At 40.8% G+C, this 12,965-nt stretch overlaps 2 protein-coding genes across 3 annotated transcripts in view; both read right to left on the bottom strand.

The window, feature by feature from the left end:
- LOC308408124 (uncharacterized protein) overlaps positions 1 to 1,190 on the bottom strand; it is a 133,793-nt gene extending 132,603 nt beyond the window's left edge. Inside the window, exon 1 of the mRNA XM_080900232.1 lies at positions 517 to 1,190. Coding sequence (XP_080756358.1) covers positions 517 to 810 — 294 coding nt within the window. The 5' untranslated portion in view covers positions 811 to 1,190. The remainder of the gene's footprint in view (positions 1 to 516) is intronic.
- Positions 1,191 to 1,799: 609 nt separating this feature from the next.
- On the bottom strand, positions 1,800 to 9,656 carry LOC308408257 (dual specificity protein kinase CLK4-like). 2 transcript variants are annotated; one of them, XM_080900434.1, is made up of 13 exons: positions 9,497 to 9,656; positions 8,157 to 8,317; positions 5,410 to 5,647; positions 4,654 to 4,750; positions 4,279 to 4,345; positions 4,049 to 4,165; positions 3,784 to 3,950; positions 3,581 to 3,675; positions 3,359 to 3,488; positions 3,190 to 3,272; positions 3,025 to 3,104; positions 2,798 to 2,888; positions 1,800 to 2,577 (listed from the first exon to the last, which is right to left on the bottom strand). In XM_080900434.1, exons 1-13 carry the CDS (start codon positions 9,641 to 9,643, stop codon positions 2,377 to 2,379), a joined length of 1,674 nt encoding a protein of 557 aa, XP_080756560.1. In that variant the 5' UTR covers positions 9,644 to 9,656; the 3' UTR covers positions 1,800 to 2,376. The 2 variants fall into 2 exon arrangements, with proteins under 2 accessions (XP_080756560.1, XP_080756561.1); XM_080900435.1 differs by lacking the exon at positions 9,497 to 9,656 and adding an exon at positions 9,378 to 9,399.
- Positions 9,657 to 12,965: the final 3,309 nt, after the last annotated feature.

A 12,965-nucleotide genomic window follows, 5' to 3' on the forward strand; every position in this document is an offset into this window, starting at 1 on the left:
AATATGCATGAATGCACTCAGTTGCAAAATAGTACCGTTACACTAACTCTAACAGTTCCTTGAGAATGAGATTTCAGTTTAATTTAAATGGGAATAAATTGGGATTAAGAGAACAAAATAATGTTCTCAAGATATCTAAGTAACAGTTATGAGATCATGATCTTTCTGCTATTATATGCAGCTCCAAATGAGAAGAGTTTGCTTAATTTCTTTTCCATGTGATAACATTTTAGTTTGGTGTCTATCATCAACGGTTATGTCACCCCAACCGCAACCGCAAACTAATTGGCCAGCTGCATGTTGCCTTTCAATTCCTAACACTGTGCATTAACTGATTTTGGGGTGGTGGTGGGGAGGCAATTAGGGTACAACTGCCAACGATTGCCAAGTCTGCCTGCGCACACTACACATGTTCTGCGTTATTGCGCAAAGTTTGGGCACGGGGAGCAGACATCCACACGCATAGCACATGTATTTATCAACGACAATCACTGCGTATCCACAACAGACATGTACCTCTTCCACGAGCTTTCCTATTGGGGTGCTCAACTCTGACAGTAGGGTCCCATCCTCGTTTACGAACGCCCTTTTCGGGTGTTGGAAGATAGACGCCTTGTCCAACTCCATCTGCAGTCGGTTCTCCAGCTGATAGGTCTTCAAGCTCATCAGAAGACACACGGTGATGGAGCTCATCGACATCAGCAAGCACAGAGCGATGGGGAAACCTGGCACCCATCGCTGGCTCCGGGACTTGGGGGTACACTGGCACACCGGCTTACTTTCTCCGATAGAGTCGCCGACCGTATCCATGGTGCGATCCTACTTCTAAGTCCTCTTGCTGAACAGAAATGGCCAAAATACTTTGTTGTATTTGGCGTTGTTAAAATATAAACCGTATTCAGGCTCCTAGTTCGAACTTAACGCACTCACTTACACTCCGCCACAGCGCAGTGCGCTCGGGGTTCAAAGCGCTGACTGAAATTAGTCCTGGAATAAGAGGCAGCAGCGGCGCGCACCGGGTTTGCACCAGATGGGAGTAATCTGGATGCCGCAGAAGACGCGCCTCCAGACTTCCAGGACGTTTTCTGTTGAGTATCCTACATGCACGTGCAAGTGCAACTGCCCACCTAAAAGTTGCACATTCAACTAGTCGAGATGCGCCCGCCCTGAAGACCACGTGGGAGGCTTTAGATTGACAGCTGTAAATGAAACAGATTTGGCTGAAATAATTGAGATCAGTCAGGAAAATCCGGGTTGGTTCCTGTGATTTAAATAAAAATGAATATATTATAGTAGTAAACTCTTCCAAGCCAATGCAGTCCATTTTATTTAAATGAGAGCAGCAGCAGAGGATGTTCAGGAGATATGTGGGCGCTGAAGGCTTGTTTTTGTCCATCTCTAATACAAAACAGGATCATTTACAAAGGAGAAAAAGAACCTGCACAGTCTTTAGTGCTGAACCAGTTACGGTCCTTTAATCTTAGAGGACAAAATCATTGCTTTAAAAAGGCCTTTTAACTAGTTTGAGATGTAAGTTGATCCTGTAAGTCTGACAGTGATCAGGGTTAGGTCACACAGACAGGCTGAAATCCTCGAACAATCTTCACTTAATATTCCCCCCTTTTATTAGTAGGACATCGCGCTAAGACGGACACGAGGCTCTAGTTCAGCTCAAGCTGCTACAACGAGCTCTAGTAATAATGGCCTCAGACTGTTTAAATTTTTCAGTATTTTAGCTGTTTGGCGCCATCATGAGGACATAGGCAACTACTGCAACCCATGTACAAATCCAAACTCAATAGTTTGTGATCTGTTTATTGAAAATGTATTTCACAAAAATTTACATAACCATTCAGTGGGAAAAAAACGAAACAAAAACTACAAAACAAAAAACAAGCTTAGTACTATGTACAAGGATTTTCTGCCCCAATAGTTGTGTGTTTTATTTTATTTTTTTAAACATCAACCCTAAATACTCAAGACACTTAATGATTAAGAGATTCTCAATCTGTTCATTCACCAATGACCTATATCCCATTGCAAAGAGAGAACACTGACAAATCTGGACTTCAAAAAAAAAAAAAAAAAAAAAAAAAAAAAAAAGTTCTTCCCGTACATGTTCAGAAAATACAATTTAAATTACATGAGCAAATAAATAGATATCAACTATGGTGGGTTCATTACATCACAAATGTCATCTATATGAATATAATTGGTTAACAAATGAGACGAAACAGTTTTCAGGGCAGGACACAGTGTAGTGGGGCAGTGGACTGATACAGTCAGTTTATCTACACCTCTCCCAGAGAGGCAGGAAGTGGAGACTGGCCTGAGACAGCCAGACTAACTGAGGTCACATGCCAGATGTCTACAGGTTCAGGAGCTGTCTTTTTTGCTGCTGTTGCTATTATTACTGCTACTGCGCCTGCTTCTGCCCCTGCTCTTGTGGTAGCATGCGAAGAAGGGGTGTCGGAGGGCTTGCTCAAGACTGAGGCGCTTAGCTGGGTCATACTCCATCATCTTCTCTATCAGGTCAAAAAGCTGCTGGTGGTCTTCGCGCTTTGACATCATGTAATGCTGATGACATAAAAAAAACAAAAACAATGACAACTGTTAATCAGTTTCTATGGGTTTGTTACTAAAGCCATTGTTTATTGCTTTACAACAACCAATATTTTCCAAGTTAAAGAGCACAATCGGGATAATTTGACAGAACCGAGAAAGTTGATTTTAACATTTTTCGATAAAAACACGTCTCCACCTCTGACTTACGGTCTTCTCCATCAGTTATTCTTACCTTGAGGGGTTTGCAGTGTTTCTTGACATATCTCCCAGCAGAGCTATGTACATCCCAATCCAGCTTGTTCCTGTGAACATATCGCCGTTTTCTGCAGAACATTTGTTTTTAAAGTCAATTCATTCCACATTATCAATTCTGTATATAAACATGCCTAATCAAAATTTATATAATTTCTAGTTCTAAGTAAGTAATTTTAACAAACAGCTTTTTCAATCAACCCTTACTTTGTTTTCTCCAGGAGGTTTGTAGGAATGGGGCCCAGGACTCGCTCCATCATAGCAAGATGCTCTTTGCTGTCATGTGTCTGAATGAGGAAACAATATGACCTGAATTAGTTCAATGGCATGCCAAATAGCAGGATTGTGTATCTGCCATGTACTGTTACCTACCTGGAAAAGAGTACTTCCTAGATAATACTCAATGAGTATGCAGCCTACACTCCAGACATCGCAGGAATGATCCCACCCTAGATCTGAAGGACACCATGTAAAATCGTTTAGTCACCAACCCAGGGGTTGTCTCAAGCTTCAGCACGGTGCTTTAAAAACAGCTACTTACCTAAAATAACTTCAGGAGCACGGTAGTGACGTGTTGACACCACAGAGGTATGATGCTCGTGGTCATATGTGGCGTTACCAAAGTCAACAATTTTCACATCTGGATTCCTCAACGTTCGTTCATCTCTTTTCTGAGAACAAAATACAACCGTAAAGCTCCCACAGCTGCTCCCACATACAATATTTCACCTTTTACCAGTACTTGATATCAACAAAACCTTACCATTTCACGATTGTACTCCATATCATATTCTGACTCTATGAAGAGAATATTCTCAGGCTTCAAGTCTGTGTGCGTCAGCTTGTTCTTATGCAGAACTGAAAGACAAGATCACATTTTAAAAAACAAAACAATTTTAACCCCGATCTTTTATGTTAACTTGCTGAGCTTTCTGCACACAAACAGAGCAAGTATTCATTACTTACATTGCACAGCTCGAATAATCTGGTAGGCCATGTGTCTGATGTGGTCAATGGGGAAAGGTTGGAAGTTGTTTTCCTTGAGGAAATCGTATGTACTGAGCCCAAGCAGCTCAAAAGCAATACAAATGTGACCGTTAAAGTCAAACCAGTCCAGCATATGAACACAAGCACTTAATGGGAAAGGAAGGAAGAGAAGATGTTAATATACACAGCATGTAGAGCTATATAAATCTTAGTATGTTGTCATCGCTGTGTGATAATAACTTACTATCGCCTATCAGTGTCGAGGGAATTCAGCTGTTTAAGGACCTCTACCTCAGACAGAGCTGCCTCTCGGTAGCGGTCTATATTTTTAATGATCTTCAGAGCCACTCGAGCCCCATCACTGAAACAAAAGGAAATACAAGACTTTATATTTAAACCTAAAAGCATACAGCAGTAAATGACCACATTACATTAACAGGAACATTTTTCCTTTTCTTTCCTGATAGTACTTACTTTGAATGATCAATGCACTCAGCGACTCTCCCAAAGGCTCCCTCTCCTAGAGTACACACAATCTCATCTACAGAAAATAAAGAGTAGAAGTTAGACACTTAGCAATGACAGTAGAAAACTGACCTTTTGGTGGTTCACTGCCTGATGTTATATTGCTCTGTTTAGCTACACTACAGTAAAAGTCTTCTTAAGACTGGCAATAAACTCAGCAGTAAATGTAACACTGACAATCAATGTCTAAACCAAAAATGTAAGTCTACTGGACGAAATATTTCAGCCTCTAAATTAATGTTTGGAAATAAAAACCAGACAACAAGAGAGTGAAAGAGACAAAGTGTGAACAACAGTAGAAAGTAAAGGTATATAATTCTATACATCTCGCTCTTAGCATGTCTCCACTGTGATAGATGAGGTGACCCTCGTCATCATCCTCAAAACTCCTGGATCTTTTCCTGCGGTGATGGCTCCTCCTCTGCACCGGAACCGCCGCAATCCGCCATCACACCAATAACCCATCAGCCAGCCAGCACCAGGCCACCACAATGCGACATCGCCATTCATTCAACCGGACCAGGGGGGGGAGTTGTAGGGGTGGATAGATTCAGCCCGTTCAGTAACACCATCAGGCGAATGGACGGAAGGACGGAGCAGCCAAATTCAAATTCAGCCCCGTCAGAGAAATTGGGCGGCAGCCACCACATAGTGTGTGTTACAGAAGAAAAACATGGCAACAAGATTTACAGATGAGAGACTTTCTCAAAGTAGTACAGAAAAAAAAACTAAACTTGATTACAGTCTTTCTACATGTAGCTCTTTTTAACTCTTCGGATACAGCTTTACCATTTACCATCACGTCAAATGACTGCCCACTATGATCACAGCAACAAATAATGAGTCCACTTTTCTCTTGCAAAACTACACTCACAATCCATTACTTCCTGAGTCCCCCCCCCCAAACGTTTCATTACTGGAAATCATGCTTAATAGTAAGGAGTAGGACACACGCACAGATACAGAAAGACAAAGAAATGGGTGTTAAGCATTGGCTAAACACCAGTGGTAATGATCCTTTCATCTTGGTGGTATAGATAGGAAGGGGCGGGGGTAGAGAGGAGAAGGAGGTTCCCGTACCGAAGAGGACATGTGGCGAGAGTGGCTCCGCCGGCGCCTTCTATCGCGGTGCCTACGGCTACGGCTGCTTCGCCTGCTGCGATTGCTACGTGCAGAGGACTTGCTGTAGTGGTGCCAATCGCGGTCTCTCTCCTTGCAGTTGCTTTCATGGCTGTCCTCGTCACAGGCCATGTCCCAGCTATGGTCCCTTTCTCGAGAGTCCAGTCTCTGGTTCAGATTACGGGTCTCTAGGTAGTGCCTGCAGTCAAACAAACGAGAACACAAACAGATGAAAAGCACGCATAAGGGCTCAGGTAAGAACAGTCCAGCTCCTTGTTTGTGATCAAGCTCTAAACTGAAGACTGGATGTGAGAGTGCTAATGATACGCTTATCGCCTGACACTCTATCCAGGAGCCTTTTATGTAACATTTGGAATTAGCAACCTACTGGTTTACAGCCACCAAACACCCCACATCCTGTTCAATAAGGGGTTCAACTAAAGAAAACAAATTTATTTATAGATTCAACAGAAATACCCCATTTGCAAGTTGGCAAAGCAACATGTAACACCACACTTCTGGGCATTTTTTTAACATTTATACAGCTTTTCATTGGCAGCCCAAGGCATGTCCTCTTAATAAAGCATTCACCTTGACAGAGAGCCACATTGGCAGAGTTCAAGTGCAAAACATTGACAGTTGATGGTGCGAAATGTAATCTGCGATTCCACACCTGTGCATCTTGGAAGCTGGTAGTCAACACCTTCATGGTACCATTTGAGCCAATAGAAAATTGAGTGTTAGGAAAATTCCATTTATTCCTTGCATAATTGTTTACTTGCATATACACTACCTTACTCGCCATTTCCTCAATAAGGCTGAAAGTTTCCAGTAACTTGGCGCAAACTCCCACCTAGCATGTGATTTTAGCACCTAAGTATCTAAAAAAGACCAAGAAACCTTTAGAGCCTTAGCACCCTGGTGGTGTCAAGTGTCTTCCAAATGAAGTCTGCCTCTCTACAGAATTAAAATTAGAGTAGATCTGGAAAACATCTAATGTAACCTTATGAATCCTCAAGCATACTCACAAAAAGCTGGGAACAGCAAAACAAGTCTCCAACCCACTTTACTTTGAGTTTTGTGTTATTGAAAGGAAAAAAAAGAAAAAGAAAAGAATACTGACAGTTTAACGTGCACATTTAGAGTGTCACACACTGTCCATGAAGGTTGAAACGCAGTAAACATGACCTTGGTGGACACAACCTTGGTGAACACATTAAGTAAATGAACATTGAGTTTAAGGTTTACATAAGTGCTCATTATCCATTTGTATTATGGAGTATGCCTGTACAAGACAAAGGACCCAGTGTGTTCCAACAAGCTGAACAAGCAGGGCAAAGTAAATAAACCTGTCTGTAACAAGTCACCTTCAAGTACTCCACCCACAGTCAACACCAACTCCCATGCTCATCAAAACAAGAGCTTACAGGGCTTCTAACGCAATATGCCAAACCATTACTTCCAGCTCTAGATTGAAGCAGACACCATTGCAGGCTTTCATTCAAATTGGCTCAAGTTTGATTAACGTAAGCTGTAAAAAAAATAAAATGAAAAAAATCCTGTGTACAATACATTCAGTATGCATGCAGCTCAGCACCTACTCCTCTCTACCAGCAATTACAGAGACAGTGAAGACTTACAGCATTACAAAAATATATTTGTCCGTTATGAAAAAATAAACCAATATAGATTAATACCAATTTATGGGCCTTTAGGGGTTTCTACACATAAGCACGATTTGTCCACATACTGCCAAGTAGTCCTGGTATTTAGAGCCATTTGATAAAAGAGTGAATTTATATATCATATTGGTGGAAGGAGAAAACCTCTGATGGACACCCTTTTATTTGGAAATGCAGGAAAAACCTTTAATGGTTTGTAAATATACTGCATCAGCCACATTGAGCAGGCCATTATTGGTTACTTGCCCCATATCGTGTTTTTGTGCTTCTCTAAGCGGCACAAATTGACTCATTAAGTACTGGTTGAAGGTACATTCATTTTTATTTTTTAAATTACAGTTTATTTGCACAGTTAACAGTTTTTCCCCAGTGTAACACTGTAACAACTAGCATTTTTTGTGCCAAGGTATGTACTGGTATTTTTGGCATTCCTGCTGATCGAGCTTCAAGGTTCAGGAGCTGTATATTTGGTTCTATGTTCAATTTGTTTTTTAAAGACCACTGAATGTTTTAAAGATATCAAAAATTTGCTATCAACTGTTGCAATCATGCAATGCCAGATTATACAAACAGCCTTTCCACAAAACATAACTTCTGCCACTAGAGGTCTCTCAAAACAATAACATCCAGTCTGATGACCTTCTGCAGGGGATTATTTTGTCTTTACAAGTCTTTCCAACATGAACTTTGTTCACAAGTGAAGTAATGTATTACGGGTTTTACTCATATTGGGTGTCTGACCCAACTAAACCTATCATACCAAACATTAGCTACACCTTTTGTTGCTAATATTTGACACAATTGACAGGTAAACCAATTTAAATGCAGTTATGCAGAATAACAGTATCAGTTTCACTGGGTTTAATGATTGTTTGAAATATGTGGGATACTAGTAAATGAAAAAAACAACACTATTGGACCTCCAAGACATGTTATAGTCAAACAGTTCCACATTAAGCTGACATAAACCCTAAACACAAGCTCAGAATTTGAATAGGTATCCTATAAATGCTGACAGATATTTACCCCTCGTAGGTCTTGTGGTGTCGGTGAGTTCTTCGAGATTTGTTTTCTCTTTCGCTGCTGTGTGAATCTTGCCTCTTTCGCTTACGACACTCCATCCTCTCTTCCCAGCTGTACTCATCGAGCCAGATGCCAGGGGAGCGCATTCGCTTTGAGTGGCGCATCTGGAAGACATGATGGGTAGATAATTTTAAAAAAGGAAAACAAAACATGTCAATTGGGTAGAACTAAAGTCTACTGAAACTTCAGAAAGTGTTAAATCTGATTATTTATCATCTAGTGAACTGCATCCTACTGAGGTCATGGTCACATGACCTCAGCTACAGGATAAACAGCTTCCTAGAAAGAGCCCTTATCCTACTGGCAGAGATCCAATACCCTGCATTACACGTGAATGAAGAAATTTAAATTGTAGCTGAAATGCAAGCACTAATGACTAAGCAAATAATGCTGAAATCATTAACATAGATTTAACATTTTAGAACCTTAATAGGAATTTCATTTATAGAAAATTATTTGAATATGTTCTGAATTCAGCTTACAGTTATTAAACTTTTTTGTTCTGCTCATGTAACACCCTACCCACAACAACAGCCACATTAGCAATCTGATCATAGGACACGAGGCTTTGTGACTATTATAGCCACATTTTACGCAAGCTGTTCGGGGTAAAAGACAAAACAGGTAAATGGACAATAAGAAAACTAAATTTAGCCTAGTTTAAGATATCAAATATTTCATAATATGTTATGTTTGCTAGGTAAAGACGCATTAATACAACTGCAAAGCCCCAACAAACAAGTTATGAGGCCTAACGTGGACGTATGGTCGACGTTTTGACCCGGTAACCGCAAAGGGCCTTTAAGGGCTCCATGTTGTCCATCTACCACCTGCGCTTCTCCGCTTGTATTTGCACAAACTGTAAGAACTTTCAGTCAAACACAATCTGAAGCTTTTGCTTATTGCTTGTGTAAAACTGCTTAGCAGTGTAGGGATAAAGCACACGGTAGCTGTTAGCTGCAGTTAGCTTGTTATGTACACGTCGAGTACTTAAACCACCGCGAATGGTACTTTAGCAGGCTAATTTCATTGAAACAAACATTACATGATTATCTGATCGTACTTAAGAATGACTAACATTGTAGAAAGCAGCGCATCATATTCTGTTCAGCCAGTTATAACATTTCCGAGGAGGTGGAAGGTAATAATCAGACACGCAACTACCATGTTAGCAAGGCGTCGACTCTTGAAGCTCATGAGCAAACGCCAGCAGTAAAGACGCCCAATGACTGAAAAAACCGGACCAAATTAGTAATTTTCAGAGACAGGGGAATTCGTCTTACCTTTATTTCACAGTTACAAGTTAGAAAGCCGATACTTTTGCGGCTGTGTGGAAATATACGAACAAAGAAAGCGGAAAAACGGACCGTCCAGCCGTCTTCAAAAATGGCGACCTTCCGTAGAATCCGATGGAACTTTCTAAAACACATTCCATGACGCAATGCACAATAACGACGCCTATCGCAATGTCTTCTGGGACTTGTTGTTCTACGCTGAGTCTTTCAGACGGCCCTCAGACTTTATTCTATTTTATTTTATCTTATGTTTAAGTAAGATGTTTAAGTATATGGACTATATTGTAGTGATGGGATTTCCGGCTCTTTTTAGAGATCCGGCTCTTTCGGTTCGGCTCACTAAAAAGAGCCGGCTCTTTCGGATCCGAACCGGCTCTTCAGGTTGTTTTGTTGCTTTAATTAATTTATTATTAACAATAATATAAAATTATGCACAAAAGGAATTACTAACATAAAAACAAGTGGTTTTATTTATATATGTTTATATATAAATATATGCGGTGGCCCCTAGAGACAAAACACGTACAAACTCCAAAACACATTTCTAGCATGAACTGAACTTCCAAAGCAGAGCTACTAGATCACTTAAATTACACAATTGAAAGCATGTGTGTATTGTTTGTGTATTTATACACAGGCACTCATATATATATTCAAATAATTTAAAAAAAAGTTCATTTACCTGTTATTACCACACACCAAATCCGGTCGTTGGTACTTGCTGGCTTGTGTAGCCACAAGATAACAAAGGCTCAACACTGCGCCCAGCATCCTGGAGCACTTCTGTTGTCTTTTGTACGTGTTTTGAGTTTTTATATGCTTCTGAGTTTTTATGTGCTTCGGAGTTTGTACGTGTTTTTACGTGTTTTGGAGTTTGTACATGCTTCAGAGTTCGTACGTGATTTGAAGTTTGTATGTGCTTTGTCTCTAGGGGCCACCGTAAATATACTTTTATTTATTCACTCCACATAAAATGTAATAAATAAATCATATAAGACAAAAATCAACTATTCACATTTCAAGTTTTAACTATTTAAATTTTCAGCTTTTTCCTTTCACAAATTTAAAGTGAAAAGAACACAAAACACTGCAAACCACAACACAATTAAATATAAATTATAATATGAAAACTAAAAGAACATGCATATTCTCTGTCATATGGACCTGCATGAATAAACTTTCTCAATCCTTTATCATCTGCAACTGAAAATAGTTGTGGATGATTACTATACCTTTCTAATGTTGTTGTCCCTGCCTCTCTTTCTCTCTCTCTGGCTCTGTTCCTGTGCTACTGAGTGTAACTACCGCCCCTCCCCCCTCTGCCCAGCGTAAAGCACAAGGCTCGCGTGCAGAGTGAAGCGGAAAAAAAGTGCGAGAGAGAGGCTGAGAGAAAGAAAAAAAAAACCCACGTGACGGCTCGCGATAAGGAGCCGACTCGCGTCGTTCACGTCAAAGAGGCGGCTCTAAGAGCCATTTCGTTCGCGAACGACCCATCACTACTATATTGTGCCTGCGCCTTATGATGGCTTACCTACTTTATACACTTTATACATATTTCTTTTCTCTTACAGATTTGACTTATCTCTACAACTAAGCTGACCACTCATTATGTTTGTGGGTTTTTTTTTTCTTGGTTTGTGTGTTTTGTTTTTTCTGTGTCTGTGTGGGGGTGTGGGCTCTGAAACTCTCCACATCTCTCTTGTACACTCAGGAACTGTTATCTTGTATTCGTATTATTAGATTGGACCCTTTCTTTTTTCTTTTTGTACACCCACTGGTACTAATATAATTATGAGGTGGGAATGTATGTTTCATATTGTTTTATGTTCTTCAAAAAGAAAAAGGCATATTGTTCAATTTGTCTTTTGTAAAAATGGATGCAGAAACTTTAATAAAAATATCTGAGGAAAAAAAGAAAGCGGAAAAACGGACCGTACAGCCGTCTTCAAAAATGGCGACCTTCCGTAGAATCCGATGGAACTTTCTAAAACACATTCCATGACGCAATGCACAATAACGACGCCTATCGCAATGCCTTCTGGGACTTGTTGTTCTACGCTGAGTCTTTCAGACGGCCCACAACGAATTAGTTTTCCTGAACTAAACAAAACATTTTTTATGATCATAATAATTGTATTACTTAAAGAATCCAATGTTAAATAATAAACAGCTATTTCATGGTGTTTTTAGTATCTTGCCTTACTTACTAGAAAATAATTTTATTTTGACATTGCAGTAGGAAAAAACACAGCATCTTTCAAATGTTATATACCCATATATACTTTTTTCATTTCTGTTTTTATGCTGAACGTAAGTGGGTTTTTTTTTTTTTTGGTTTTTTGGGGGGGGGGTTTTGTGTCCCGTTTGAATCTATAGCCATCAGAATTGTTGTCTTAAGGCCGAGAAAGATGCCAAGCGGATTTATTTTACCAAGTGGATCATCATGGCCTTGCCATATTGGTCCATTTGATTGACCTTTATTATGATTATGTATTTATTTTATTTTCGGTTGCTACAAACATGACAGACATGACTGGGCGATAGGACATGGAGAAAGAATGAAAGAAAGAGAGGGAGAGAAAGAAAACCAGAGGGGAGAAGAGACGGTGAGAAAGGGGGGAAGGAAGAATGAAAAACAAACAAAACGCCTGGATCACCTGTATGGAAAAAAAAAAAACAGAAGAGAAAGCAAACAAAAAAAGAGCAACATAATAAAAACAGCACCATCACAATAAACTAGCTAGCAGTAGATAACAATAGATACTAAATATTAAACGATATTGTGCAGCACGCAAGATAGACAGCGCACAATGTGCTTTGAGGCAGCAGCCAAGAAAGGTGTAGTCCACGTCTGTGAACACCCGTGTGTACACCTGTGTGCATACCTGTGTGGATCAGCATGCTTGTATTCCAAAGGTTTCTCCATGTAACGATCTGCTAGGGAGTGTGGGGAGCCATAGCCCCGTCCCCTAGGGCATGAAGCAGGCCCCAGATATCCAGAGGCCCCAGAGTACGAGGACCCGAGGAGGACCACTAAAAGGGGGGGAACCGTGCCACCCTCCTGGGAAGAGCTGAGTAGAGCCCCAAACGAGAGGTCACCCCGCAGCTACAGAGCAGAGGCCAGAGGGGGTTGCATTGGCGTGCCCGCGGGCTCCGCGCCCAGCGCCCAGCCCCAGTCCACCACACTGGACCACCAACACACCAACGTCTGAGGGCATCAGCCACCGGCAGGGAGTGTGGTGAGGGGAGATAGGCCTCTGTACTTTGGAGGGCCTGAGATGTACCCAGAGAGGTTGAGTCTAAGACCCAACCTGACATATAGACACAGATGAACAGGCGCACGCGGACACAAACGTGCATTCCCACCCCATATACACAACCAAATACTCGGCACTCACCCAACGTGTAGACAGACACAAATAGACACTGCACAGACAGTCACACTCCCCAAACATGT

Source organism: Rhamphochromis sp. 'chilingali' (genome assembly GCF_963969265.1).
Source record: "Rhamphochromis sp. 'chilingali' genome assembly, chromosome: 13".
NCBI classification, from domain to species: domain Eukaryota; kingdom Metazoa; phylum Chordata; class Actinopteri; order Cichliformes; family Cichlidae; genus Rhamphochromis; species Rhamphochromis sp. 'chilingali'.